Source organism: Alosa pseudoharengus, unplaced genomic scaffold (genome assembly GCF_046254945.1).
Source record: "Alosa pseudoharengus isolate Yale_2024_CS ecotype anadromous, Long Island Sound unplaced genomic scaffold, YU_APseudo_1.1 YU_APseudo_1.1_scf_6, whole genome shotgun sequence".
NCBI classification, from domain to species: domain Eukaryota; kingdom Metazoa; phylum Chordata; class Actinopteri; order Clupeiformes; family Clupeidae; genus Alosa; species Alosa pseudoharengus.
The window spans coordinates 25414082-25441581 of NW_027468848.1; the positions used below are offsets into that span (position 1 = coordinate 25414082).

General features: G+C 49.8%; 1 protein-coding gene across 1 annotated transcript in view; it reads left to right on the forward strand.

Moving 5' to 3' along the window:
* Nucleotides 1-27500, forward strand: part of arvcfb (ARVCF delta catenin family member b) — an 82081-nt gene that overhangs the window by 35898 nt on the left and 18683 nt on the right. Inside the window, exons 8-11 of the mRNA XM_076271343.1 lie at nucleotides 1102-1285; nucleotides 5748-5865; nucleotides 6179-6350; nucleotides 11005-11076. Coding sequence (XP_076127458.1) covers nucleotides 1102-1285; nucleotides 5748-5865; nucleotides 6179-6350; nucleotides 11005-11076 — 546 coding nt within the window. The remainder of the gene's footprint in view (nucleotides 1-1101; nucleotides 1286-5747; nucleotides 5866-6178; nucleotides 6351-11004; nucleotides 11077-27500) is intronic.

Here is a 27500-nt window from a genome sequence, read left to right on the forward strand (position 1 = left end):
CCCTAAGAGAGAATGGTGGTCGTGAAGGCAGCAGTGGTTGACAGGGTGGATGTCTGCTGGGTGACTGGTGAGCAGATATGTGTTGCTGCCCGAAAGACCAGGGGGGAGTTAGGAGTATATTATCCAGCCTAGTTGATATAGCTATCAGCATGAAGCATTTTATGTGTGTGTCTGTGCATGTTTTTGTGTAAGTGTGAGAGAGAGAGAGAGAGAGAGAGAGAGAGAGAGAGAGAGAGAGAGAGAGAGAGAGAGAGAGAGAGAGAGAAAAGTGTGTGTGTTTATATGTCCTCACCCTGTGATGAATGGTTGGAGAGCATAATGTACGGGCACTATTCCAAATGCCAAAGCCAAATGCCAAAGCTCACGGCTGTTATTGTTCAGTCTGACCATAAAAATCATTCGGCGTGCCAGAAGGACCACATTTCTTTGTGACCCAGGAAGAAGCGGTTTTATCTCCATACCCCACCTCCCCTCATCAGAACCTCTCCTGGGCTTGCAACAGGGCTACGCGGGGTAGGGGGTGGATGTGGTTAAGAGCATGTTGGGGGGGGGGGGAGCTACCTCATCTCTGGCTTTGATGTGGTTTTGTAATATTTCTTGTTTTTCCAACGACCCCGACGTGGTCCTTTGCTCCTGCTCATCCATTTGTTCCGCGGGATACTTCCTGAGTGGCTCTTTATTGTGGGCCGTTGCCAGGCGCCCGTATCTCGGCGTACTCCCCCCACCTGTTTGTTTAATTACTCGCAGTGGGGTGACGCAGGGCTGAGCTGGCTTCCCTGTGATGCTTCGGTCGCGTGTCTCTTTGTTCTCACCCGTCGTCTTTCATTTTCTGGGATTTGTCTGCTTGTGATTGATTTATTTAGAGTAATCCCTTATATATGTATATGTGACGTTGTGTGATCCACAACAGATCTATACCAGACTACCCTTATCACAACTTATGTTATGCATTGTTTCTTGTGTCTCTCTCTCTATCTATCTATCTCTCTATCTATCTATCTATCTATCTATCTATCTCTCTCTTTCTCTCTCTCTCACTGATCCATTTTTGTCTTGCCTTGTTTTGGATGTTAAACATGACGTTTGTTGTCGTTGTCATAGGAACACTGTGGAACCTGTCGTCCTATGAGCCCCTGAAGATGGTGATCATCAACCACGGCCTGCAGACCATGACCAACGAGGTGGTCATCCCGCACTCAGGCTGGGAGCATGAGCCCAACGAGGACTCCAAGCCGCGCGACGCCGAGTGGACCACTGTCTTCAAGAACACGTCCGGCTGCCTGAGGTAGGACTCCGGCGCCCACCTGGAACACCCAACCGTGTACCGCCCCCTCACCCACCCGCACGGCAGAGCCCATGGGGAGCCGGCAGGCTTTACCTTGTTACATTCTCCTTTATACTCCCTGAATCTCTCCTTCCCCCGAAACTCTGTCAACCCTATGATGTATGGTGCTCAGCACAATTAATTTCCTCTTAAATATGCATGGCTTGGCTGTGAGCACGGAAAAAATTACTTTGGCAAATATTTGGGATGCTCTCCCGATGTTGTAATGTTTCTGAGGCCGGCTGGGGTGTGTGTTTCATAGTGCTGCAGATGCTTTCTTGGCAGAAGATTGACGCCAGAAGATATGTTATTTTTCTGCGTTCCAACCCCCCTCCCCCCCCCCCAACCCCTCCTTTCTGTGCATTTCCTAACTGAGTTGAGAAGAGATGGACGAGCAGATCAATGGGAGTGCCCTGAGTCACTGTGCTGGCTGCCTCTGCCCATTAGCAGAGCTATTAGCGGCTTCTGCCGAGAACGGTGCAAACCTTTGGGGGCCGCTGCAACGGAGCCCGGCCTTTTGATTAAGACATCCAGCCGCCAGAAGGGGGCTTTCATCGCCATGGTTACTCCTGCATCTAGCCGTAAACATTAGAAGGAGTCAGCTGGGTTTTTTTTTTTTGTCTCTCACCGTGGGCCTTGAACAAGCTTGGCTCTGGATGAGAGCTCGGGAGAGAGTTAGCGACCTAGCAAGTGAGCAGGCTAGCCTGCTGGAGGACAAGTGCAGTTGAATTTCTCCGGATCAGCAAGGTAGGATAAGAAGGTATTTTCTCCCTCCAAGGTTACCTCGAAGAAGGTGGTGTCAGTGGCTAGAAGCTGCCTGTGCTCTTCTAGCCCAGCGGTTTCACCTGTCGGGAATTCCCCCTTAAAGTGAGCCGGTTTATTTTCGGAAAAAAGATCGAAAAGCAGGGCTGTTCGAAAAGCATGCCCCAAGGTTTAGGCAATGCTTGAACTTTTAGGCAGGATGAAAGAATCGCAAAACAGCCATTGGCTGAGCTCCACCAACCCCTGGGGACAAAAGACTTTGCTTCCCCTGCATGCATAGCCCCAAGTTTCTCTCTCTCTCTCTCTCTCTCTCTCTCTCTCTCTCTCTCTCTCTCTCTCTTACTTTCTCTCTCCATCTCTCTCTCTCTCTGTCTGTCTGGTGGTTCTTTGAGCACTGGGGCAATGGAATCACGGCTGACCTCCACATGAAAGGATCAGGGGAAGGGGACCTTGGGTCGGCTCGTGGGTCTCTTGGCCAGTAGATAAACCCGCTGCCCTCCCCTCCCCTCTGTCTGCCGTGCTGATAAGCTAAGTTAACCTCTCTCCCTCTCTCCCTCCGTCATTGAAATGAGCGGGCTTGCCCTGTGTGCCAAGGCCAGGCGTCCTCCCTGGCAGAGCGCCGCCCACGCATATGGGCGATGGCCCTTCTGGAAGTTTCTTTTGATCCTGCCAGATGATCCCGCAGGCCGGGCTCGCCTCTCGTGCCACGACCTCTGCAGATGTTCTGTGGCCACCGCTGCTAAGTTTGTGGGACTCCTGGGCTGTCTGTGTGTGTGTGTGTGTGTGTGTGTGTGTGTGCGTGCGTGCATACCCAGACTGCATAACCCCCCTAACTAAACATACTCTCACACACACAAGCTATTTATTCATCCTTTCCTTCTTTCTTCATTCTTCTCTGAGCTCTAGTGATCGGTGTGAAGGCCCTAGTGTGTTGGCAGTCTGCCGTCTCGTCTCCCACCACAGTAGCCGCGTCAGGGTTACCGAGAGCTTGCACTCAGACCCTCTGTTTCTCTCCACCCTCTCTTTCTTTCGCTCTCTCTATCTATCTCCACCTCTCTCTCTCTCGCTCTCTCTCTCTCTCTCTCTCACTCTCTCTCGGGTTTCTCCAATGCCTCTAATCTCCTGCAGCTGACGCACTGCAGCCTGCTGGTCAGCAGCCAACTCTGTGCTTACTTTTCCAACCGCCACCAACCTTACACGCACATACAGAAACACACTCACACATTCTCTTCTCCTTTCCCTCCCTCCTTCCTCCTCCTCCTCCTCCTCCTCCTACTCCTCTTCTCTCCGGTTCCTCCCTAGACACAGATTAACATTCCATTTTTTCCTCCTGGAGACTCTCTCTCTCTCTCTGTCTTTATTTTCATGTCTTTGCAATCCTGTCGCCCTGTCACTCACAAGCTCTCTCCTCTCCCTCTTTTTTTTCTCTGTCTTCTGTCTTTCTCTATCTCACTTTCTCACCCCCCCTCCTTCCCTCCTTCCTCCCTCTCTCACCACAGACATCTGTATCTGCTTGGGTGACCGGAGCCGAGGCTGCTCCTGTCCTCAGATTACATTGCCTCTCTCCCGGGACCAGGCCCCCTGCCTCCCGTTTTCATTTGAATCATGGTAATCGCTCTCCACCCACAGCCAGCACCGCCAGGGCACCCAGGCCAGACTAATAGTCCAGAGGATGGGGGGGGGGGGGGTCAGGGATGGCAGGAACGTGCGTTTCCTCCAGGGCCAGAGACCGGTTCTGTCCGGTCTTTCACCCGTCTCTTGGAGGAGTGGTGTGTGACGTCAGCCACGCCGGACCGCACCCGATACCCTTACGTCTCCAGCCCCCAGTCTGTCTTACAAAAGCTGCCTGCCGCTCTGCCAGTCTCCATGGAAACTGTATCCAATGACATCTGTTGCCTAGTAAGCTGCTTCAAAGCGGAGCCTTTTTTTTGTTGCTCAGCACAGAAAGGGGTTTGTGTTTGTTTGTGTCTCTGTGTGTGTGTGTGTGTGTGTGTGTGTGTGTGTGTGTGTGTGTGTGTGTGTGTGTGTGTGTGTGTGTGTGTGTGTGTGTGCGCGTCTGTGTCTATGTCCATGTGTCAAGATACTGGTAAAGAGATCTGTGTCCTTCATTTTGGTCCTTGAAAGTGCATTTTTCTTTGTTAGAAATCATATACAGTGCAGGAAGCAACAAGATGTACCTTTACAGCCGGTTGGCATGTTCTGGAGTTGAAAAAGATGAACTTCCATCTTGAAGTCAAAGTGAAGGTCAGATGATGCTGTCACAACCTCCCACAGGGTGTAATGGAAAAGTTATTTTCTTGTCAAAAGCACCCCCCCCCCCCCCCCCCCAGCCCATCAAGCAAAGAGTAAATAAATTGTACAGAACAGCATGTCTTCTTATTCAGCCATTCATGTGTTCTCACACACACAACGAACAAGGACCTTGACCACACCAGTGAAACGCCCACAAGTGCCCTCAGTGAGCAACAGCTGTTGAAAAGGCTTCCGTCTGCAGAGGCAGAACAGTGGGGATTGATGGCCGGCATACGGCGGCTAGCCCACGAGCTGGCATGCATCGCCGATGCCATCGGGGCACAACCCAAACAGATGCGCCCCAGCCGTCTGATCAACACCCGACTGCTCTTGCCTCTGTGGCAGAAGAGTTGTTTTGGTGTGTCTGAGACGGTTCTTAGTGGTGTGCATTTGGGCCTCAGGTTGAGATAGATGAGAAGAAACATCCATCCAGATGGCCGTCAGGGTCCCTATGGTCCCCGTGTGTCTCTGATGGACAGATCAGCTTTAATGAGCTCTAATGCCCAGGCTACAGTGGAGGGCGTCCAGGTATCAGGCCGACCAGGGGAGTAGAGGGGGTTTGGTGGTGACTGTAGTCCACCTTCCTTCATCTCACCCCCCTCCCTGACTATGCACTTCCCTCTGTGTGAGGGCCAACACACACACACACACACACTCACTCACTCTCTCTCTTTCTTTCTTTCTTTCTTTCTTTCTTTCTTTCTTTCTTTCTTTTTTCTTTTTCTTTCTCTCTCTGTCTCTCTCTCTATCTACTGTATCTATATATCTACTGTATTTATCTATCTATCTATTTATCTATTTCTCTGTTTCTCTCTCTCTATCTCTATCTCTATTTTTCTCTATCTGTTTCTCTCTCTCCCTCTCTTGATTTCCCCCCAAGTCCACTGCCCTTTTGCGCGCAGCAGGGGCAGTGTCACTCTCCAATGAGCATGCTTGGAGCTTTCTAATCGGATTAGATAGCCATGAAACCCCCTTCAAATGAGGTCCCCAGTCGTGGATGATTGCCTCGGCACATCTCGCCGTCCTATGGAGGGGGGTAGGGGGGTGGTGGTGAGGGATTTTTGCTGAGTCACGCGGCGTGCGTGTGGCCCTGGCATCTCTGTAGCCCAGAAATATGGGTGCCAGAGTGCTGACTGACTGTTGCTATGTTAAAGCTGGGAAATGTGCTGCTGTGTGTGCTGGTGAGTGGCTGACCTTAATGGTTTTGTGTGTGTGTGTGTGTGTGTGTGTGTGTGTGTGTGTGTGTGTGTGTGTGTGTGTGTGTGTGTGTGTGTGTGTGTGTGTGTGTGTGTGTGTGTGTGTGTGTGTGTGTGTGTGTGTGTGTGTGTGTGTGTGTGTGTGTGTGTGTGTGTGTGTGTGTGTGTCGTAGGAACGTGAGCTCGGACGGCGCTGAGGCCAGGCGCAGGCTCCGGGAGTGTGAGGGGCTGGTGGACGCGCTGCTCCACGCCCTGCAGTCGGCGGTGGGCAAGAAGGACATGGACAACAAGGTGAGTGAAGCACGTCAGCACAGCCCGTCAGGACCCCCGACTACGCCTGCCTCCACCCCCACTCACACCCCCACCCCCTGCCCAGCCCTGCTGTCACAGTCCTCTGGGCCTGCACGCAGTCAGCAGTTTCCCCTCATCCTGATCTCTCTGTCTTCTCTCCTCCCTATCCCCCATTATACTGTATCTCTCTCTTTCTCCCCCCCCTCTCTCTCTCCCTTCATTTTTTTTTATCTCTATCCCTTTCTATCTTTCTCACCCTCTCTCTCTCTTTTCCCCCTGTCTTCCTCCTCTTCTCCTTCCTGTGGGTTCTCAGTCGGTGGAGAACTGCGTGTGCATCATGAGGAACCTGTCCTACCACGTGCACAAGGAGGTGCCCGGGGCCGAGAGGTACCAGGACCCGTCCACCCTGCAGGCCCCTGGCTCGGCCGGCCCCCAGCGGAAGAAGAAGGACGACGCCGGCTGCTTCGGAGGCAAGAAGGCCAAAGGTCAGTCTCCGAGGTCCCGCCGACATTAGTACTTACACATATACACACACACACACAGAATGACACACACACACACATGCTGACACACCAGAAGTCATCCAAGGCATGCATCTGACCCCCCCCCCCCCCGCCAAGCTGACCGAGATGTCCACAGCAACTGAGGGCATTATCATATGACACAGGCCTGACAATGTGAGAGCACAGTGTTTACTCAGGCCCTGCACTGTTATGACTAGACAACAGCCGAAGACGACAACGGCGGCGACGACGTGGAATCTGGCAACTTAAAACCTCAGCAGCCACAGCAACAACAACATCAACATCAACGCCACCAAGCAACACAAGCTGGGATGAATCACTTTAATATGCCTCTCATGTTGTCTTTTTTGTTGTTTTCCCATCTCTCCTCTCACTGAAGCGACTAGTTTCATGTGGTGTGTGTGTGTGTGTGTGTGTGTGTGTGTGTGTGTTTGTGTGTGTGTGTGTGTGCGCGTGAGAGAGTGAGTGTTTTTGTCCTTCCTCTCAGGCAGAAATATTGAATCTATTGAACATAAGACGAATGAATCAGATGAATCAGAGATAGTCTGTCTTCCTTCTTTGTGTTCCTGTTGAAAGCTTGCGAGTGCCTCTGGGTGTCAGTGTTCTTCCTGACGGCACCGCCTGACTCAGGCGCTGGGTTTAATCAGCAAGAGCTGGAGCTGGAGCTCGGGCGCGCTGAGTGGGCTAATGACTAGAACCGAACCTGTGCTCAGAGGGGATTACGGGCCCTTTTAAGGCACTCAGCCCCAGCCCTCTTGATGGCCAACAGGTTTAGAAGGCTTCTCTGAGGGTGTGTGTGTGTGTGTGTGTGTGTGTGTGTGTGTGTGTGTGTGTGTGTGTGTGTGTGTGTGTGTGTGTGTGTGTGTGTGTGTGTGTGTGCACGTGTGTGTGTGTGTGTGCGTGCACATGTGTGTGTTCACCGGTGGGGGTGGGAGGATGGGGGTCAGTCAGCTGCTTATTTATCCCTGGGTGGGCAGGTGGAGACAGCAGTTTGGAATGGAATGCCAGTGTGACTCACGTCTCCTTTAATCACCAGAGCAAATCCCTGGCCGGTGACTTCCATTGATATTAATGTTCTCCATCGCGTGGGCAAGGAAATTCTACCATTTAAGCCTCAGCTACAAGCTACAGCAAGAGATTATTACAGAATGCACAGCAGGCCACTTGTACCCAGCGAATGTATCTCTCTGGAGCCATGAAGGTAGACTTTGAGGAAGACATGATGATTCTACGTTTGCTGTAGAAATGTTTTAATGTCCATAATATTAATATTAGGCTGGCTTCATGTCTGCAACATGTATGAACCTTCTTCTTTTTCTTGAAAAATGAACACACCCATGGATAAAATGCCTTTATGGGGAGCTTATGATGCAGTATGTACTTTACATGTAACTACAGCATAGTTTATTAAATGGGCCGCTCTGGCCTGCCAAAACACTTGTGCTGTTTACAGAAAAAACCCTAATTGGGAGATTACGCTTCAGGGCCCACTTTCTTGCGCAAATTAAGCAGCACTCAGCTCTGTGTCTATTACTGATGCTGCTGGCATGTCCTGGCATTTAGTGTGCACCTCACCGCGCAGAGAGAGCAAATGCAGCAGCGCTATCCTCGTGTGCCATCACTCACCTTGTGTTTGTGTGTGTGTGTGTGTGTGTGTGTGTGTGTGTGTGTGTGTGTGCGTGTGTGAAAGAGAGAGGAAGATCCTCCCATTCACTGCTGCCCATTCACGCCAGGCAAAGTTCAAAGGTCAATGTGTTTCCATGCCAACTAACTCACTGTCCCACTGCCCACACCCGTGCACACACTCTGATGAACCTGGATTTGAGTGTGTCCTATTTTTCACTTGTTCTCTTTATGCTATTGTGTTTGCACCATATGTTTTGGTCCTTGTTGTGTCCCACGTCTGCAGTACGATTGAAATAGTTCAGGCGGACACACACACACACACACACACATACACAAGTGAGCTCAGCTCTGTCTGTCTATCTAATATGCGCACTTCTCACGACTCCTCTCTTTCTTCCCTGCTTTTGTTTGTTTGTGTGTTTGTTTTGGCCTTGCTGCTGCTTCCTTGGCTAACTGTAGAGGAGTGGTTTAATCAAGGTGAGTCTCCCTGCCTCTGTTCCGCTACACTCACCTCTGTGCATTCCTGGGTCTTACTCTTCTCTCTTCTTCTGGCAGAAAAAGTCCAACAAAACAGTCCCCGATAATATTTTCTTGGTTGTCATCCTTTTGTTTTAAACTGACTACTAAATACTGTATTATTAATGAGAGATGGCCAATTGCTTAGTGCCTTTACCTGGCTATTAGCTTTAGTGTTTGCTTCCCCATCTTCTGAAATTAGACTACTAGTTTCAGTGCAAGAGAGTGTGTTGTGGATAGTTGTGTAGATACTCTGAGCTTGTAGTGTGTTGTGGATAGTTGTGTAGATACTCTGAGCTTGTAGTGTGTTGTGGATAGTTGTGTAGATACTCTGATCTTGTAGTGTGTTGTGGATAGTTGTGTAGATACTCTGAGCTTGTAGTGTGTTGTGGATAGTTGTGTAGATACTCTGAGCTTGTAGTGTGTTGTGGATAGTTGTGTAGATACTCTGAGCTTGTAGTGTGTTGTGGATAGTTGTGCAGATAGTCACATAGAGTGGCTGGACATTCGAGCTCCATACAAGCTGGTCTTCTTTTTTAGTTCTCCAGTCTGTAATATTAGTAGGACTGTTGTAGAACTGGCCTTCAGTGCCTGCAATGATTCAACGGCCATCAGTATTATGTTGAATGTGTAACCTTAAAGGAGAATTCCGGTGTGATTTTGACCTAAATTGTGTTGAAACATGATACCGAGTGTGAACGTATGTCTCATAGCCCATCTCGGCTTGTCCCCTGCACTCCGAAATCTGGCGCTAGTTAGCCGATGCTACCAACAAGGCGGTCAATGGTGGTGCCTCGGCATCGGCATAGCCATGCAAATAAATCACTGTTTTACACCATTTACGAGGCTCAATGTATCTCCACACTTCATTGGTAGACTTCCGAGGGCCCTGACATTTAAAACGAGACATTGAGAACTTTGAAAAAGCACTGGTAGTTTACTTACAAGACGATTTATACAGACAGTACCTTCACGAAGTTTAGCGTTTGCAGCCATCTTGAATTTAGTCACGATAAGTCGAGCGATGAGTAAGAATGAACAGGTATGATAAGGGATCAGATTCCAAAAATAATTCTGTGGAAATGCATGGATTACAGTTTCTTCCAGTAGCAGCAACTGGAATCCATGCATTTCCACGGAATTATTTTTGGAATCTGATCCCTTATCATACCTGTTCATTCTTACTCGTCGCTCGACTTATCGTGACTAAATTCAAGATGGCTGCAAACGCTAAACTTCGAGAAGATACTGTCTGTATAAATCGTCTTGTAAGTAAACTACCAGTGCTTTTTCAAAGTTCTCAATGTCTCGTTTTAAATGTCAGGGCCCTCGGAAGTCTACCAATGAAGTGTGGAGATACATTGAGCCTCGTAAATGGTGTAAAACAGTGATTTATTTGCATGGCTATGCCGATGCCGAGGCACCACCATTGACCGCCTTGTTGGTAGCATCGGCTAACTAGCGCCAGATTTCGGAGTGCAGGGGACAAGCCGAGATGGGCTATGAGACATACGTTCACACTCGGTATCATGTTTCAAAACACTTTAGGTCAAAATCACACCGGAATTCTCCTTTAAGTCTTCACTTCCTGTATGTTTCCCAAACTGCCTGTTATATCACACTTCCCTGAATCACACCCCTTTGCCCTTCTTCTCCTCAACACTGTGCTGTGAAAGCAGCTTTTCTGTCCAAACTGCTATTCCATTTAGCTTATCGTGACCGGCCTTGTCGTTCATGTGTGTGTGTCCCTGGATTAGTCTATGTTTTGTGTGGGTATGTGTGTGTTTGTGTGTTTAGTAGTCAGTGTACAGTTGTCTATGCGTAGGCTGTTGGCATGTCTATCATTGTGTATCTATGCTGTATTTGCTCTAGGTGATGGAATTGTTTTCTGCTAGCTCTCTGTGCATGTTCGTTTAGATGCATATGTGCATATTATCTCTGTGCAAGACTACACTATGTGTGCACTCATATGATTGAGATGCATATGCTGTATATTATGTTGGTCCATCTCATTTAGAGTATGCTTGCTTAGAAAATGCAGTTTGTGTGTCTGTGCTCGGTGCTCTGTGCTATCTATGCATACATTTCTGTGTAAGTCCCTCCACATGCATCTAGTTTTTATGTTGTCCATGTACAAGTAGTGTAGATTGTGTGTTCTGTGTCTTGGTGAAATACAGTGGTAGTATATGTTCTCTCTGTTTGCTTTGATATTGCATCCATTCATTCCAACATGTCATGTACATACTGTATCCCTGTGTATGGATGTTTTCTTTGTTTGTTACCTGTATGTTTGTATGAGATATTGTGCATTATATTGTGAAGGTGTACAGTACTTATGCATACAGTATATAGTATATAGTGGAATGTTTGTGTGTGTGTGTGTGTGTGTATGTGTGAGATTGGTGTCCTCTGACAGTTTGTTGTGCCCAAAGCTGACTCTCACACCTGTTCCCTTCCTCTCATCTCCACGCAGGCCGGAAAAACGGCGAGAACGACAAAAGCTACGACACGCTGGATCTCCCCAAGCGCACGGAACCAACAAAAGGTATGTCCGCTCCCCCACGTCCCGTGAAATTGCTACAGGAGGAACATTCCAGAAGCCATCACAGGGGAGGAGTGCGGCTAGGGCATCCGCGACCAACAATGTGCTTGTTTTGATAGTGTTACAAAAGTATGGCGGTTTTGCTTTGCCAGAAGCAGAACATATTGTGCACAGAGTGTGTGTGTTTTTTTTTTCTTTTTTTTTCTAAGGTTGTCAGCATGAGGGCTTGTTTTAGCGGTGGTGTGTTGGGTAGCTATTTCTAAGCTGTCTAAGGCAAACTGGCAGAGCTGAAGTGAACTGTTAGCACAGCAGTCATTAAATATATACAGTACAGGGAGCACCATCACAGGGATGCTAGCTAAACGAGTCTATGTTTGAATTGGCCTACTTTAACTTTTATCGAAGTTTTAAGTTCCCACTTGAAATGTGACTCACGGAATGCCATCATATAACTGATATCATATCTTGCAAAACTGTTTCTTTTTGAAATGCAGCTGTGTCCTAAAACAATACAATGATTACGGACTAGTTGAAAAAAACAGTTGTATTCCATTCACCCCTGTGAGAGGGAAAATGTCCCCTTCTCCTCTAGAACTTTCGATGGAGGGGCGCATTAGTCCTGTCCTCCAGGTCGCACACCAGGGTTGTGCACAATTCGAATTGCAATTCTGCTTCCTGTTTGCTACCTCAATTGAAATGGCAGTGAAATTCAAGAATTTAATTGGAATTTAAGAGCCAGTTTCAATTCAATTCTGGAATTTTGCACAAGCCTGTCGCACACAGGGCACAAAAAGCGTTGTGGTTAACCCGCAGCAATGGGTCAAAGTCACCGGGTCGGTTCATGGTGGCTGGCGCTGGCTGGGCTAATGGATTAGATAGCAGGGGTGAGGCAGCCCGAGGCAGGGCAGTGAGCTGGGGGGGGGGGGGTGTAATTGTCTGGATGTGGGTCACCAGGGACCTGGACTGGGAGATGAAAGAGCTATGTCAGCAGTGCGTCAGTCCAACCCCTCACTCCACCCCCATCACCAGCACGCACCGCATGGAGGACGAACTCCCATTAGCAAAGCCCTCGTCCTCACCCCGTTACCCCCACGCACCCCGGGGCCGATTCGGCAACCTCGCCGACGTGTTTATCAGCTTTATTCAAAGTGACTCGGAGCGCAGGGGATGTGTATGTATATCGCTTAATGGTCTCTGGTCTGAAGGTATTTGAACCCTACAACTTTGAAGTACTGTCTGTGCGGAGTCGTTTCGCCTGGCGAGCGGCGAGAGCGGCCCTGTGGAAGAGGATGTGATGCAAGAGGAGGGATTACTCAGCCGTGCTCCCACTGCCCCGTGGCTACACCAGGTCACCCAGCGTCATCGCCGGCGTGTGTGATTTACTCTGAGTGCATTAGTGGGCTTATCTTATGTCAGGGGTTTCTCCGTGCGTAGACTTGGCACGATTAAAAAAAGGTTGTTAAGGGGATGGATGCAGCTGTGTGGAGGTTAACCTACTCAGCCTTCCCCTACACACGCCAAAGAGTGTTTAGGTTGCCTTGGCGGTGCCTGGTAGTTGACATTACAGTACAGATGGTATGTGTGAGGTGGACAGAACAGTGGATGGGTGTGCTGGTTTAGGTTAATGCGCCTGACAGGAGCACTTGTACCGAGGCTCTTGGGATCCCTCCTGACATCCAGACACAGATGTGATGAACACACAAAGCCAGCAGCCAGTGATCATCGGGAGGAGAGTTGGGAGGGGTGTGTCAGCTCTGGTTTCCTTAAGGATTAGGGAGGCAATATGGCTTGTTCTGGGTCTTACCCAATCTCCCCAATGCTGTGGAGCATTCTGTGGGTGCTCAAGCTGTCTCTCTGTTTACTTCACCCTGCCCCCCCCCCCCTCCTCGGCTCTCTGTGCTCTACCTCTACCTCCTGTCATTTCCACTCTCTCCCTTTACTCCGTGTGTGTCTACAGCCGCAGCCCCATTTTGCATTTTCTACTCATCCTCTTGATAGCTTTTTGGGAGGAAGACATCACGCGTGTGTGTGTGTGTGTGTGTGTGTGTGTGTGTGTGTGTGTGCGCGTCTGTCTGTCTGTCTGTCTCTGTGTCTATGCGTGTGTATGCATCTGTGCTTGTGTGTGTGTGTGCATGTGCACTTGTGTGTGTGTGTGTGTGTGGTGGGTGGGTCTCGGCTGAGCGGCATTAGTATGTGTCTCCTGACAGCCTGTCTGTTTAGATGTCGTGCTGCACACGCTCACACACTCGCTGGTCGCTGCAACGGGGAGTGTGTGTGTGTGTGTGTGTGTGGGGGGGGGTGCTTCACAGCATCCACCCATCACCGGTTCCATCAGGGTGTAATGGCAGTCGCTCAAAGTCAATAGCACTTCCTGTTTCTCTGTAATTAGTCACATTAGCAAGCCAAAGTGAGCTCCTATTAAACTAGATTACAATTAATTGTGCTGGTTTACAGAGGTAAGCCGATTTTGCCTTTTACCGCCTCAAAGTCAAGGCAAGCAGATGAGCTTAGAAGAATGATAATTAGCAGTGCGCTGCGACTGCCGCAAAAGAGCATAATTGCAGTATGGTTTTAATGGAAGGTGCCCCCTCCCCTTGCAGTGTTGTATGTCATTTGAGTTTGAGTATTTAATTGCGGGTTATGATGCATAGGTGAATAGGGTCGCACGTGACGTCCTTTCATAGAACGATACCGGCGTAATTGTTTTCTTGGTGCAATGTGTGGCCCACAGCGGTGGTCATTCAGCCAATGAGAGGCTCTCACCTGATCCCCAGGTAAAGTGATCATGGGCTAAAGCCAGAATTATTAGAAATGAGAGCGAGAACTCATCTCTTAGCATGCCGGATTGAAATGGCCCTCCTACTGACAAGATAAACTCAGTCACATTTTGCCACCAAAGTAGATTAGATTCTTAGAGACTCTCTCCCACCCCCTCCTTTCTTTTTTCCTCTGTCTCACTCTCTCAATCTCCCTTTCTCTGCTCTCCTCTCCTCTCCTGATCCATTTTTTGTTTGGACAGGAGTAATGGTGTAAGTGAGTGTCTGCCTGTTGAACATGCCCCACTCCCACACTCAGATCCTTCGCTGCCAGTGAGCTATAGCCCAGATTAGAGGCATATTTCTGTCTTTATCTGCGTTAGGGGGAGAGAGAGGGTTGAAGTACGCCGGCTCCCTGCAATCCGACCCACCATCACTCTCGCACACTAATGCACGGCTCGGAATGGGACCGTCTTCTGAATTCCCACAGATTCACCACGAGCGCACGGGGAGGCAGAAGAGCATCCGCGCTCACCGACCGTTAATCCTCACATGGCCGCCGTTACCGTTAGCTCCTCATCAACAAAACGTGCGTGCGCCTTGGAACGTCGCAGACTTGAGAGTGTGCTGTGTCACAAGTCAGGCTGAGTCATATGGCGCACTGATCTAAGTGACAGAAACAAGCCTGTGTACTGTCAACAAGCCAGTGTCAGTCTCGCACATCAACCTGTTGTTGCGCTACACACAAGTGACTGGTTTGCCTGCCTGGTGGATTGTGGGGACACCTCCTGAGAAGGGTGCTGTTGGTGTTACTCATGGCCCGGGGACATAGTGTGCTTAAGGAAAGAAGTCATTAAGAATTCCGAAGGAAGCGCATAATTAATCGCCCGTCAAAGCAAAAAAAATAAAAATAATAAGATCAGTTTGAACACATGCTTTCTGCATTTGATGAAGCAATTTGGCAACCTGTTTGCTTTGAGAAAGGTCATACGGTGTATGTTCGTTCACTTACAGAATTACAAAACAGTGGCTGTAGCATGTTTATTCCCCACTCTGTGTGTGTGTGTGTGTGTGTGTGTGTGTCTGTGTGTGTGTGTGTGTGTGTGTGTGTGTGTGTGTGCGTGCGTGCGTGTTGGAGGAGAGGCACACTGTGTGAGAGGTAACTATTGTGTTTGTGTAAAGGCAGACACAGAGGGGAGTCCTGAGGGACAAGAAGCTTGCAGATGAATCATTTTTGTCTTTTATTTCTCTCTCTGCCTTTTCTCTCTCTCCCCCTTTCTTCCTTCCTTCCTCTCCTCCTCCCACCTCTCATCAACACGCCGCAAGGTGCGGGGGGAGCACGGCTGACATCAGGTGCAGAGAATCGTGATGAATCATCCGGATGCTCCTGCTAATCCCACTCCCCCTCCGTCTCTCTCTCTCGCTCTCTCTCTCTTTCTATTTCTCTCTCTCTCTCTCCCTCTCTATTTCTCTCTCGCTCTCACTCTCTCTCTCTCACCCACTCTCTCTCACTCACTCTCTCTTTCTCTCTTCCACCCTGTCTTTCCATCTCCCTCTCTCTCTCTCTCTCCGTTTGCACGCTAGAACTCGTTGCCTGTAACGGAGGTGATGGCGGAGGGTGTCTTTGCTCGATGGGCGGACTAGAGGCTCTCATTTGAGGCGCTGTGGCTGTCTGGTTCTGGCTCTCCTTCCTCGGCCTCGCTGGGGAGGATGTGGGGGGAGCGGTGGGGTGGGGTGGGGGGGGTGGAGGGGTGTGTGTGTGGTGGGGATGGGATGGGCGTGCTGGGCTGCTGGAGACGAGGATGTGCCTGGACTGCAGATGGGGCCGGATGGAGATGGAACTCAGTGGGGGTGTCTAATGTGCAGGCCACCGTGGATCCTGTGTATGTGTACGTGTACGTGTGTGTGTGTGTGTTTGTGCAAGTGGGAGTGTGTGTGTATATGAGTCCCTATGTGTGTGTGTGTGTGGGTGTGTGTGTGTGCATGCAGCAGGGGGCTGCTCTCTGGCAAATCTAGATGTTCACTTCACAGAGATTCAATGTCACATGTCTTCCCCCTGCCCCCGCCAGCCCCCCCCCCCCCCCCCCCCCCCCCCCTCCCCCCCCCCCCCCCTTCAATCACACACACACACACACACCTCACACCAAAGAGACTCGCGTAGAGTAAACGCTGGGGCTACACACCACCCTGCCGAGCGTGCTCACTGCTTCAGCAACAACCCCTGAACCCCCCCACACACACACACACACACACACACACCTACCCCTGCACCCCCCCCCCCCCCCCATTACTCCTCCTCCTGCTCTTCCTCCTCCTCCCGCTGCAGTGACTCAGGCCCTCCATGTTAATCTGGCCTCCATCTCGTCTCATCAGCCTTCACGTCCCTCCAGCTGCAGGGCCCGTTTTAATGAGAGCCAGGGATGGACAGACGCATTTGTTGGGCGGTCAGCTCTAGAGATGTGTGTGTGCCACCCAATGCCCAAACCCGGAGAGAAGCTGACTAGCTGGGAAAGGATGTGTGGTGCACTAGAACTCACTGAACCCAAAGCACAGGCAAAGTGTGTGTGTGTGTGGCGGGGGGGGATGGTATGTACAAGCAGAAATCTGTATGGCTTTGACTTTTGAGCAACAATGGTGGTACAGTGTGTTTGTAAGTCATGTTTGTTTCAGGTTTACCCCTTGGCTAAACACCTTGTTTGTTTTGTTTAGCAGTGTATGCCTCCCCCTCAGTTGTGGGAAATGGTGGACACTAACAGAAATCATCAGATGAAGCATCACCATAACAACCAGCCTCTTTGGTTTGTCATGACAACAGTTTAATTTGAAAGAGGCTCTTGGACAATGCTAATGCTATTGACTCAGTAATATACATATTTCATGGACACGCTAGCTGAGTTAGCTGTTCCTTGTCCAACACAGACTGTTTCATTCTCGATCTGTGTTTTCATGTTTTGAGAAGGGCCCCAGCTCATTCTTGTGTTGTCCACAGCTGAAATGAATTGAAAGGGACTTGTTTTCCAACCCCAGCCATATTGTGCATCTCAGGCCAAAAGCATGCTCTTCATGTCAATGGTCTCGTCCAGAAGTTCCTGGAATTTCTCCTCGTCTCCATGACTACATGTTCACTTGTTGGGACCACAGTTCTCTGACCTCATATATACTGTATGTGACAGAAAGGTCAGACAGCTTTTCACTCTTTCTCTCTCACGGTCTTTCCACGACTTCTCTCTGTTTTTGCAGACCCCCAAATACAACCAAAAAAACCCCGAATTTCTCTCAGAGTGACGAAGGCACATCTGACACACTCCAGCGCTATTCAAATGGGAACAAAAGTTATTTTTTCCCCTCCTTACGCTCACACACACATCGACATGCCCTGAGAGAGAGCAGAGGCCTGGTGAATAATGCATGTCTGTGATACAGCGAGAGAAAGAGAGAGAGAGAGAGAGAGAGTGTGAGAGAGAGTGTGAGTGTGAGAGAGAGAGAGAGAGAGTGTGAGAGAGTGTGAGAGTGAGAGAGAGTGAGAGAGAGTGAGAGAGAGAGAGAGAGAGTGTGTGTGAAAGAGAGAGAGAGAGTGTGAGAGAGAGAGAGTGTGAGAGAGAGGGAGGGAGAGTGGGGGGGGGGGGGTAAGGATCGATCCCACCCCGTTGCGATGTGGAGCAGAGCGGTGGCTCCGGGGCCCCTTGCTGCCGGAGCCACTGCACCAGTGAGAAATGTAACACCCAGATAGTGAATGCTACTGAAGCTCCCGGCCCTCACCGCTCACCCTCAAATCTCTGTCAGGCTGGCAAGGAAGGTTGGGGTAGAGGGGTGTGTGTGTGTGTGTGTGTGTGTACGTGTGTGTGTATGTGTGTATCTGTTTGTGTGTGTGTATACTTGTGTGAGTGTCTGTGTGTGTGTGTGTGTGGGTTGGGGGTGATTTCATTCCTCCCATCATACAACCCGAGCACTCTGTCAACCCCCAGCACTCCACACCCTAAAATGCCAACCCAAAATACCAATCACCCCTCCCCTCTCTCTCTCTCCCCCTCTCTTTTCCCCTCCCCTCTCTCTCTCTCCCCCTCTCTTTTCCCCTCCTCTCTCTCTCTCCCCCTCTCTTTTCCCCTCCTCTCTCTCTCTCTCTCCTCCCCCTCTCTTTTCCCCTCCCCTCTCTCCCCCTCTCTTTTCCCCTCCTCTCTCTCTCTCTCTCCCCCTCTCTTTTCCCTTCCTCTCTCTCTCTCCCCCTCTCTTTTCCCCTCCCTTCTCTCTCTCCCCCTCTCTTTTCCCCTCCTCTCTCTCTCTCCCCCCTCCCTTTTCCCCTCCCCTCTCTCTCTCTCCCCCTCTCTTTTCCCCTCCTCTCTCTCTCTCTCCCCTCCCTTTTCCCCTCCCCCCTCTCTCTCCCCCCCTCTCTTTTCCCCTCTCTTCTCTCTCTCCCCCTCTCTTTTCCCCTCCTCTCTCTCTCTCTCTCCCCCTCTCTTTTCCCCTCCCCTCTCTCTCTCTCCCCCTCTCTTTTCCCCTCCTCTCTCTCTCTCCCCCTCTCTTTTCCCCTCCTCTCTCTCTCTCCCCCTCTCTTCCCTCATAGCCGTTTAAGTTGGGAGGTCTGTTAGACTCGGGTTGAGATGCTAGACGTCTTGTGCGGCGGCACGGTGGCCTCTCCCTCCCGCTCTCAGCACCTCATAGATAAAGGCCGTAAGGGAGGACCAGTGGGCCTCCATCTTGCCTCTCCTCCAGCCCTCCTCCATCTCTCTGTAGACCTCATTAGGTGGCCGCGACGCCAGGGCTCCGCGTGCTGCCTAGCGTATCTGAGTCAACAGTAATGGGTCTCCAGACGTCTTTCGGATGGGGCTCTGTGTGTGTGTGTGTGTGTGTGTGTGTGTGTGTGTGTGTGTGTGTGTGTGTGTGTGTGTGTGTGTGTGTGTGTGTGTGTGTGTGTGGTATGGAGAGGCAGATGAGAAGTCCGGTGTGGCCAGTGTCATCATATTAACACTTATCTGACTGATTGCGGCCGTAACGTCAAAGCCTCCATGATTGCACATATTCAGATTGCACGTACACATCCTTCCCTCTCTCCCTCTCTGTTTCCTTCCCTCCCTCCCTCTCTCTGTGTGAGCGTGCATACAAGTAGGGCGCCGGGTTAATGGGTACTTAGAAGGAAGGAGAGTAGGGGACAGACTCGTCTAAAATCCAGCAGTTGATGATCAAATTTGCACGCACGTATGTACACACACACACACACACAGACACACACACACACACACACACACACACACACACACACACACACACACACACACACACACTTTCCGCCACTACTGGCAGCGTTCCCAATATGGGACCAACGAAAATGAATTTCCCCTTACGGAGGCCAGCTGTTGGGATGCCACCCATCGCGACGCCAAGCTCTGATGGAGAGCTGCCGTCCTGTCACTCTGTCGCGCGCCAATCATCCTCTCACGCTCCTGGGCACCAGCTCGCTGCACCGCATGCTGTGAAAATATTACACTCTGGCAAATAATGACACACGGCGTGGAGGCCGGCAGACCTCTGCCACTAGCTGCCATCGTGACCCATTGTTTATGTGTGGGGGCCACCGGGGCGGCTCTCTGTTGGGGGAGAGGAGCGGTAATGGATTGGTAAATTAATAAGAGTCGTATCAGTGGTGATAATTGAGGCCGTGGGGGACGGCTAATGACGGGTGAGCGGTATGCACCATTACTCTGCTGTAATTATATGTAAAGGAAAGCCTCACTGGCATGGCTATAATGGGGGTTATGGGTGTTAAAAGTGTGTGATGGAGGTATGTGGTGGCGTGTGACCGGTTCAGCCCCATTTGTGAATTGGACCTGTGTGTGTGTGTGTGTGTGTGTCTGTTAGTGTGTGTGTGTGTGTGTGTGTGTTAGTGTATGTGTGTGTGTGTGTGTGTGTTAGTTTATGTGTGTGTGTGTGTGTTAGTGTATGTGTGTGTGTGTGTTAGTGTATGTGTGTGTGTGTGTGTGTTAGTGTATGTGTGTGTGTGTGTTTGTTGTGTTGTCATTTGTTTGTTCATTCATTCACTTGTTCATGTGTTTGTTTGTGTATACATGTACACACAAAGCCTCGAGTCGTTTTAATTTCCATGCTGTTGTTTTTTTTCCTCTCAAACACAGCTTTTCCTTTATTTATGGTTCTGTTGATGATGGTGGTGTTGTGAGTAAACAGGCCTTCAGTGTGTAGCGGCCATCTGAAAGCCTGGGAGCGCGATGAGGAGCCTGTGGAAGGGCTGGGTAATAGCAGCAACCCGGCAGTAATGTGCCCACTCTCTGCATGATTTACTGCCATGTTCCATAGAGCCGTAATGGCTGAGGCAATAATTAGAGTGTGGCATTAAAAACTACCGAGGAGGAATTTTTTGCGCCGAAGAATTACCCCTCGCGCCTCGCCACTTTTGTTTTCTCCTCCGGAGCCAGGAGGAGGAGGATGGCTTCAGTGTTTCTGCGAGAGCCGCTTTAATCTAATTAAGAGCAGATTAATAGGGACGACTCGCAGTCAGAGCCACAATGGCGGTGACGCGGAGCCCAGCGGAATTCTTTGCTTTATTTTTTTTATTTAATTCTGTAAACAAGCCATTAAGATGAAACATCTCGTCGTTCGCGCAAACAAAGGGGCCTGCCATAGTCTTCAGGGCACTCCAAGGATCTGTGGGTGTTTTTCCCCTGACAGTTGAGAATGCGTTCGACTGCAGACTTGTGTTATTGTTATGGTCTATTTTCCATCTTCCTTATATCCTTTTCGGGCTCTCACAAGCTTAATAAACAGAAGACTATTAGAAGCACACTGCACTCGGAGCGAAGCTGATGTTTACAATGATGTGCTGCATCCTCACCCAAAGCCCTCTGGGAAATTCCCGCTTCTTCCGCCAGACCTGGGCTACAAAGAATATGTCTTTCCCTGCCCTTAGCGTTCCTTTCCTATCGATGCCTTTCGTCTGTGTAAGGGCGTCCCAGGTGCCCGAGCTCCCCTTGTCATCTAGGGAGGATCACCATTCCGAAAGCGAACGCATTTCAGAAGCAGAAGCAAAAATTTTCACCAAGGCCTTTGTGCCTCCAGCACGTGTTTTGCACGCCAAGGGGACCCATCTAAACCGAGCACATTCTCCCCCTTGACCATCAAGACACCATTATGTGGCCATCACTTAGCGCTGCAGTTCATCGTGTCATTGCAAACAGAGATTAGATAGCTTCTAGAAAATCCGAACCCGTCACCCCCCACCCCACTCTTCAGCTCCAGAGAGAAGTCATTTATGGCAGCGGGCCAGGAAGCCCATTGGACCTTTGAGTGATGATGAGGCATCAGACATCCCTTTTGTGTATTGGTGTGTACTCGTATGTGTGTGTGTGTGTGTGTGTGTAATGGGGTGGGGGTGCTGCAGTAAAGGCTATCGATGAAGATTGAATTAAGAGTTTGTGGGGGAGCAGCAGTTCCAGAGAGCTTGCGTCGTGAGTCATTGTGACTGACACGGGCCCCGCTTTATTCGGGGTGACGCAGCAGGTGGAGGGCGACTGATTGGTCCTGTCAGGAGCGCCAACATAAGGGCATCCCTCAACCGCCAGACTGCATTAGAGATGTCAGAGAGCTGTGCCTGCTCTCAAACGCACTCCCTAACACACACACACACACATACTGTACACACACACAAATACACACACACATACACACTTACACACACACACACACACACACACACACACACATATGCATACAGTACACACAAACACTCTCACACACACACACATACACACTTACACTAACACACACACACACACACACACACACACACATATACATACAGTACACACAAACACTCTCACACACACACACACATACACACACTAAGACACAGATAGAGAGAGAGAGAGAGAGAGAGAGAGAGCGAGTGAGCATCTCGTTTAATGGTTTCCCTCCTGGACTCTCTCTGTGCTGTGCTATGTGTCCTCTTAGCCACACTTCACCCCTGTTCTGCATTCTGTGTCCCGTCCGTCCCTAAAGCTCCACAACTCCACCTGCTCCTCCGTTATTTACCGCCAACCTTGAGTCCCCCTGCTGACCGTGCCCCCCCCCCCCTTCCCTGTCTGCATACGGCGCCACTCGATCCCCTCAGCCCTCTGCAGCCTTCTCCTCCATCCTTCTCAAAGCTCTGCAAACTCCCACCATCTGTCCCTCTAGCCTCTCTCATCTGGGGATCCCTGGGAATTGCTCGGGCTCAGGCTCTGCTCCGTGTGTGTGTGTGTGTGTGTGTGTGTGTGTGTGTAGGGTAGTGCCCGTGACTGTGGCAGCCTGGCAGGCACAATAGGAGGCAGCTTGCTAGATCTCGGCCCAATCTGGCCTTCACCCTGGCTCCCTCTCCCCTTGCAGAAAGATTTTCTCAAGGAACCTTTGAAGACTGCTGCCTGCCTACCTCACCCACTCGTTTGTTCACTCATTTGTTTATTCCCTCCTTACCTTCTCTCTTCCTCTCTCTCCGTTTCTTCTTCTTTCTCTTCCTTTTTCCTTTCTCTACCTCCTCTCTTCCTCTCTGCGTCTTCTCTCCCTCTATCTCTTTCCTTTCTCTACCTCCTCTCTTCCTCTGTCTCTGCATCTTCTCTCTCTTCCTCTTTCCTTTCCTTTCCTTTTCTCCTCTCCTTGCCTCTGTATCTGCCTAGCGTTGCATGTGCACTGTTCCAGTCTCCCGTTATGCTGCTTATGGGTGTTTTGTTTACTAATTTAGCTTTGTGCTTATGGGTGTTCCATTTTGTACTTGGCTAAATGTGCTCTCTGGTGCAGCCTATAAATCATACAACAAATAAGCAAATTATACTAGTTAAGACAAACTAATGCAGGCAATTTTGGCAGCTCATTTTAATTTAAATTGTGCAATACTATCTTAAAAGCCCACCGGATGCGCCAACAATCTTCCTCCAAAAGCACTGTTATGTTGGTTTTGTCTCCTAGAAACTAAAAGGATTTTTTCTTGCATACTGATCTTAAAAAAACATTATATATATATATATATATATATATATATATATATATATATATATTATATATATATAGTCATTGATTATGTACGCTTTTACAGATTGTTTAATTAGCAGAAAAGTTTTGCAGGCAAAGTTGTAGAACAACAAAGGACCCACAACTTTTTAAACAGGCACACCATCACCATGAATTTTATGTACTGTATCTGAGGTGGCGAGCTGTAATGCGAAGCAAAAATAACAAGATGCCCCATTGCTACCCATTTTTGTTTTTGTTTTGGTCATTACCCTCCAGCTTAAAATAGCAAATTGTTTTTTTGGGAAGGTCTCCCTTTGGTAAGCAGCTCTCCCTGGTGAGTGTCATTGTTACAGCCTGGTACTATGGGTGGGTCACATTAGGCAGGCTGGTGGTAGCAGAGAGTTTTGCTGTCCATGGGAACGACAATGGGCAGACAAGGTGAGGTCAGGAGCGAGACGAGACAGCACGAGCCTTCGCGCCGCACGAACGTCGACCAACGAGAGCGGGCCGTTCATTCGTCTGTCTGAGCATCGCTGATTGCCTGACACGCGTAAGCTGACGCGAGAGATTGTGCAGAAGGATGCAGATTGGCCTCAAAGGGTGCGCTTTGACAGCCCATCAGCCTCTCTGTTTAGGCCTGTCAGCCGCCGAGGGAAGCGCCTCAAAATAAATAGGTGAGCGGAGGAGAGGCTCTCAATCTCCGCCGCCGTGGGTTTCTAAATCTCTCCCACTCCCTCTGTCTCTCATTTCTCTGTCTCACTCACTTTCTCTCTCTCCCTCTCTCTCTCTCTCCTCCTTTCCCTCTATATTTCTCGCTCCCTCTGTCTGTCTCTCTCTCTGTTTCTCTCTCTCCCTCCATCTCTATCTCTCTCTTTTTCTCTCTTTCTCTCCCTCCCTCTCTTTCTCTCTCTCTATCTCTTCCTCTTTTTCTCTCTCTCAGTTGCCTTAATGAACAGATTTGTTAGTGTGTTGTATGGAGGGTGGTTGCTGTGGTAACAGGAAAAGCGAATGCTATTTCTGTGAGGCCGGATGCACCTCTCCTCCTCTCTCCTCTCCTTTGTCCTCTCCTCTCCCCACCTCTCTCCTCCTCCTCTATCCTGTCCTCACTTCCCTCCTCTCTCCTCCTCCTCTCTCCTCTCCTCTGTCCTGCGGTCCTCTACCTCTTCTTCTCTCTGTATGTCCATTCCTCTCCATATTACACCCTGCTGGATAACGTTCCGACCGCTCGGAGGTGCAGCTCCAACTTTCCGCTCATCTGACCAGCTCCAGGCAGACTACGCAGGTCTCAGAAAGTGACTGTGATAACAGCTAGATGAACCCAGCAAACTCATATAGACACGCGCACACACAGACACACACACGCAGACACACACACCGGTCCACCCACCTGAAGGGATTTATCTGCCCCCGCGTAATAACATTCCAATACCCGCAGCGAGAGATATGCATCTAAATGTACTGTATCAGACTGTGCCTTGTCCAAACATTGACATAGATGTTGCCGTCGCTCTCAGAGAGGGCTTTCTGGCCATGGCAGGGGGGGCTCCCAGGCTCAAATGAAAACACCGCGTCGCCCTCGGTTACCAGGGGAGAGGTAGGGGATATGCTGGCTATGTGGGAGAGGTGATGGAGCTCTGGACCGTGGAGCTCTTCCAAATGACCTTACTGATTTGCACTGGTGCCATGCACTGTTGAGTACTGTATATCCTGCAAAATATGGTGGAGATAGCCCCCTCCCCTCCCCCAGGCCTTTTCTCAGTCTCTGACACAGAGCATTGATTGGGAATTGATCTCTGCTATTGCTTACCCAAAACCACGTTCCATCCCGCAGCGACGAGAAATCTAATGGAGAAGTCTAATGGTCTAAAGGTTGAGGTTACAGCTGCTGAAGATCATTTTTTGGCGAGGCCACCGTTTCAAATAAACATGCACATCCCCTCGCCCTGTGAGCTTGAGAGAAATCAAATTTTCCCCTTTTTTTCTTTGCATTTGAAAACAAACACGTGCGCCGCTTAGTTCCTGCTGACACCGAGAGAGAGAGAGAGTTTCAGTCTCGCAGGCACACAGCTGCTGGTCAACCGCAGTCAGACCAACATGGCACGCTAGTGAACTGAAGAGGTGGAGTTGTCCAATATGGGGGGGGGGGCTTTTTTTTACCTCCTTCACTTCCCTTCATCTTCCTCTGACTGAAATGAAAGAAAGAGGCTTCTGGAGGTTGGGAAGGGAGCGGGGATAAATAAAAAGGTTTGACGTGTTTGTGACAAGTGCACAATGAGCGCCATTGAGGATTCGTCGGAAGCAGGCTGGCCTCCCCCAGCGGCCGGTGACAGTTTCCCCTCCCCTCCCCTCCTCTCTCTGTCCTGCCCGTAGCCATTCCGCTCGCCACGCAGCAGGACCTCTTTGGCCCTTTGCTCGCACATTAAAACGCCGGGCAGAACTCCTGTCCGCCCGCCCCGTGCCAGGCGCTGGACTCTGCACCCAGCGGCCCCTTGAGGGGGTCACTTCCCTGAGCCTGGCTTACCTCTGTGGACAGTGCGCTTCCAGCTTTCAAACGTCACTCAAGCTCCTTGTGTCGGTCTGAATGTGACCCCTGTTCTGCCCAGCCGCCGGGGCTGTCAGCATAATGGCACGGACAGAGACATGCAGAAAAAAAACATGAAAGGAGAAGTAAAAGAGGAAGAGAATATTTTCTCTCCCTCTCTCTCTCTCTCTCCGTCTGCCACCCCCATGGTCTGTTGATCTCACCTCCTTCCTGCGGCTGTTCTCGCCGCGGTGCGATTGTGTCCAGAGATGGAGTGTTACCGAGGCCCTGGACACGCCGTCTGCCAACACGCTCCTCACACCCAGAGGATCCTGCTGGACAAGCACGGCAGGCTGCCATTCATTGGAGCTGTCCGGAAAAGCACTCACAGGATGGGGTGGATGGGGGAGGTAGAGAGGCACAGAGAGGAAGAAAGATGGAGGGAGAGAAAGAGCCAGTGAACGAGAGAGTAGTTGAGAGAGTGTGAGTGTGAGTGAGGAAGAGGCCAGAAGCACAGTCCGCATGCATTGCATCTCCTGTTTGCAGTTTGATTGACAGCTCTGCCTGCTCCGTGTGTGACCGTGCCTGAGGGCAAGATGGAGGAGAGATTCCCCTCTTCCACCTCTTCATCAGTATGCACAGTGACCGGATCACCTCTCGTTCTTTTTACCCTCCCCTCATTCGGTCAGTCTCTCATCTTTTTTTTCTTCCCGTTGTGGTGTCTGCAGTTCAACTGCGGGTTTTCTTTTCTTTTCTTTTTTCGCCTACAGTTCTTGTTTCCATTTTATTTTTGCCATTGTTTGAGAGAAACCGTTAAGGTGTTTATTTTTCTCTTTCGACCATTGAAATGTGGCTCAGAAGGACAAATATTCACACACACACACACACACACACATACACACACACACAAATACTGTGTGATATATATATATATATATATATATATATATATATATATATATATATATATATATATATATATATATGGCACACATTTGTCCATGGAGGCTTGTGCGGGAGGTTAAACACCAGCATGTGGTCTCCATTTGGACTGTGGATCGTATGACCATTGAAAAACCACAGTTTGAGCACCATTGTTTATTTAGATAGAGGCCCCATTTGCCCTTTCATTACAGTTCCTGGAACAGTGGTCTCTGACCTGCTGATGTAGGCTGCTGCCTCTCACGACCATGGGCTATGTCTTATACACACAAGCACCAGGTCCGCTGGGTGATTTATGTCTTATATCAATGAAAGACAAGCGGAGAAATTTTGCTCAATCCCAGTCGTGCTTTATTGATGAAAACTTTGTTTGACAAAACTGATTTGTTTACATTAGGCAATCAGTGTTGAGTGGTGTGTGTGTGTGTGTGTGTGTGAGAGAGAGAGAGAGAGAGAGAGAGAGAGAGAAAGAGAGCGAGAGAGAGCTGGAAAGGGGGAGAGAGAGATTGAAAGAGAGGAAGAGAAAGCAACTGGAGGGAAGGGAGAAAACATACATTTGTTATCGCTCCACAGCTTGTCAAAACACAACACCCCCACTTATCAACCAGCGTGGAGGTCTCTCCAAGCCAATTAGCTTAATTTCTAATTGATGAGGCTCTTGATGGGATGTGTCACCTCACTCAATTGCTAACCTACTTTTCCCTGGCTGCGGCCCACTCTTGATGTCGCTGTTTTGAAAGTTGCTACAGGAAGAAGCCTTGATGCTTGGCCATGGCACTCTCTGCTCCTTCTGCGTCTGTGCGCTCCACATAGCCACAGGCTGTTTGAAAACTCAGCTCTGTGTCCGCGGCTGCCCGCTGGGGCTTTCATGTCTCTCTCGCCGGCCCCGGCCACTCTCAAAGCCACAATACTATGCTAATGATGTGAACTTGAATATCACTCGGGCATGCACAGTCTCATACTTACTTTTCACACTGCATTGTGTACCTGTGTGTGTGTGTGTGTGTGTGTGTGTGTGTGTGTGTGTGTGTGTGTGTGTGTGTGTGTGTGTGTGTGTGTGTGTGTGTGTGTGTGTGTGTGTGTGTGTGTGTGTGTGTGTGTGTGTGTGTGTGTGTGTGAGAGAGAGAGTGTGAATGGTCGACCTTGATTGTAATACAAGCAGCCTTTTTGCCAAGTCCTTGTGCGGAGTAAAGGAATGGGCATCACCTTGTGGAAGA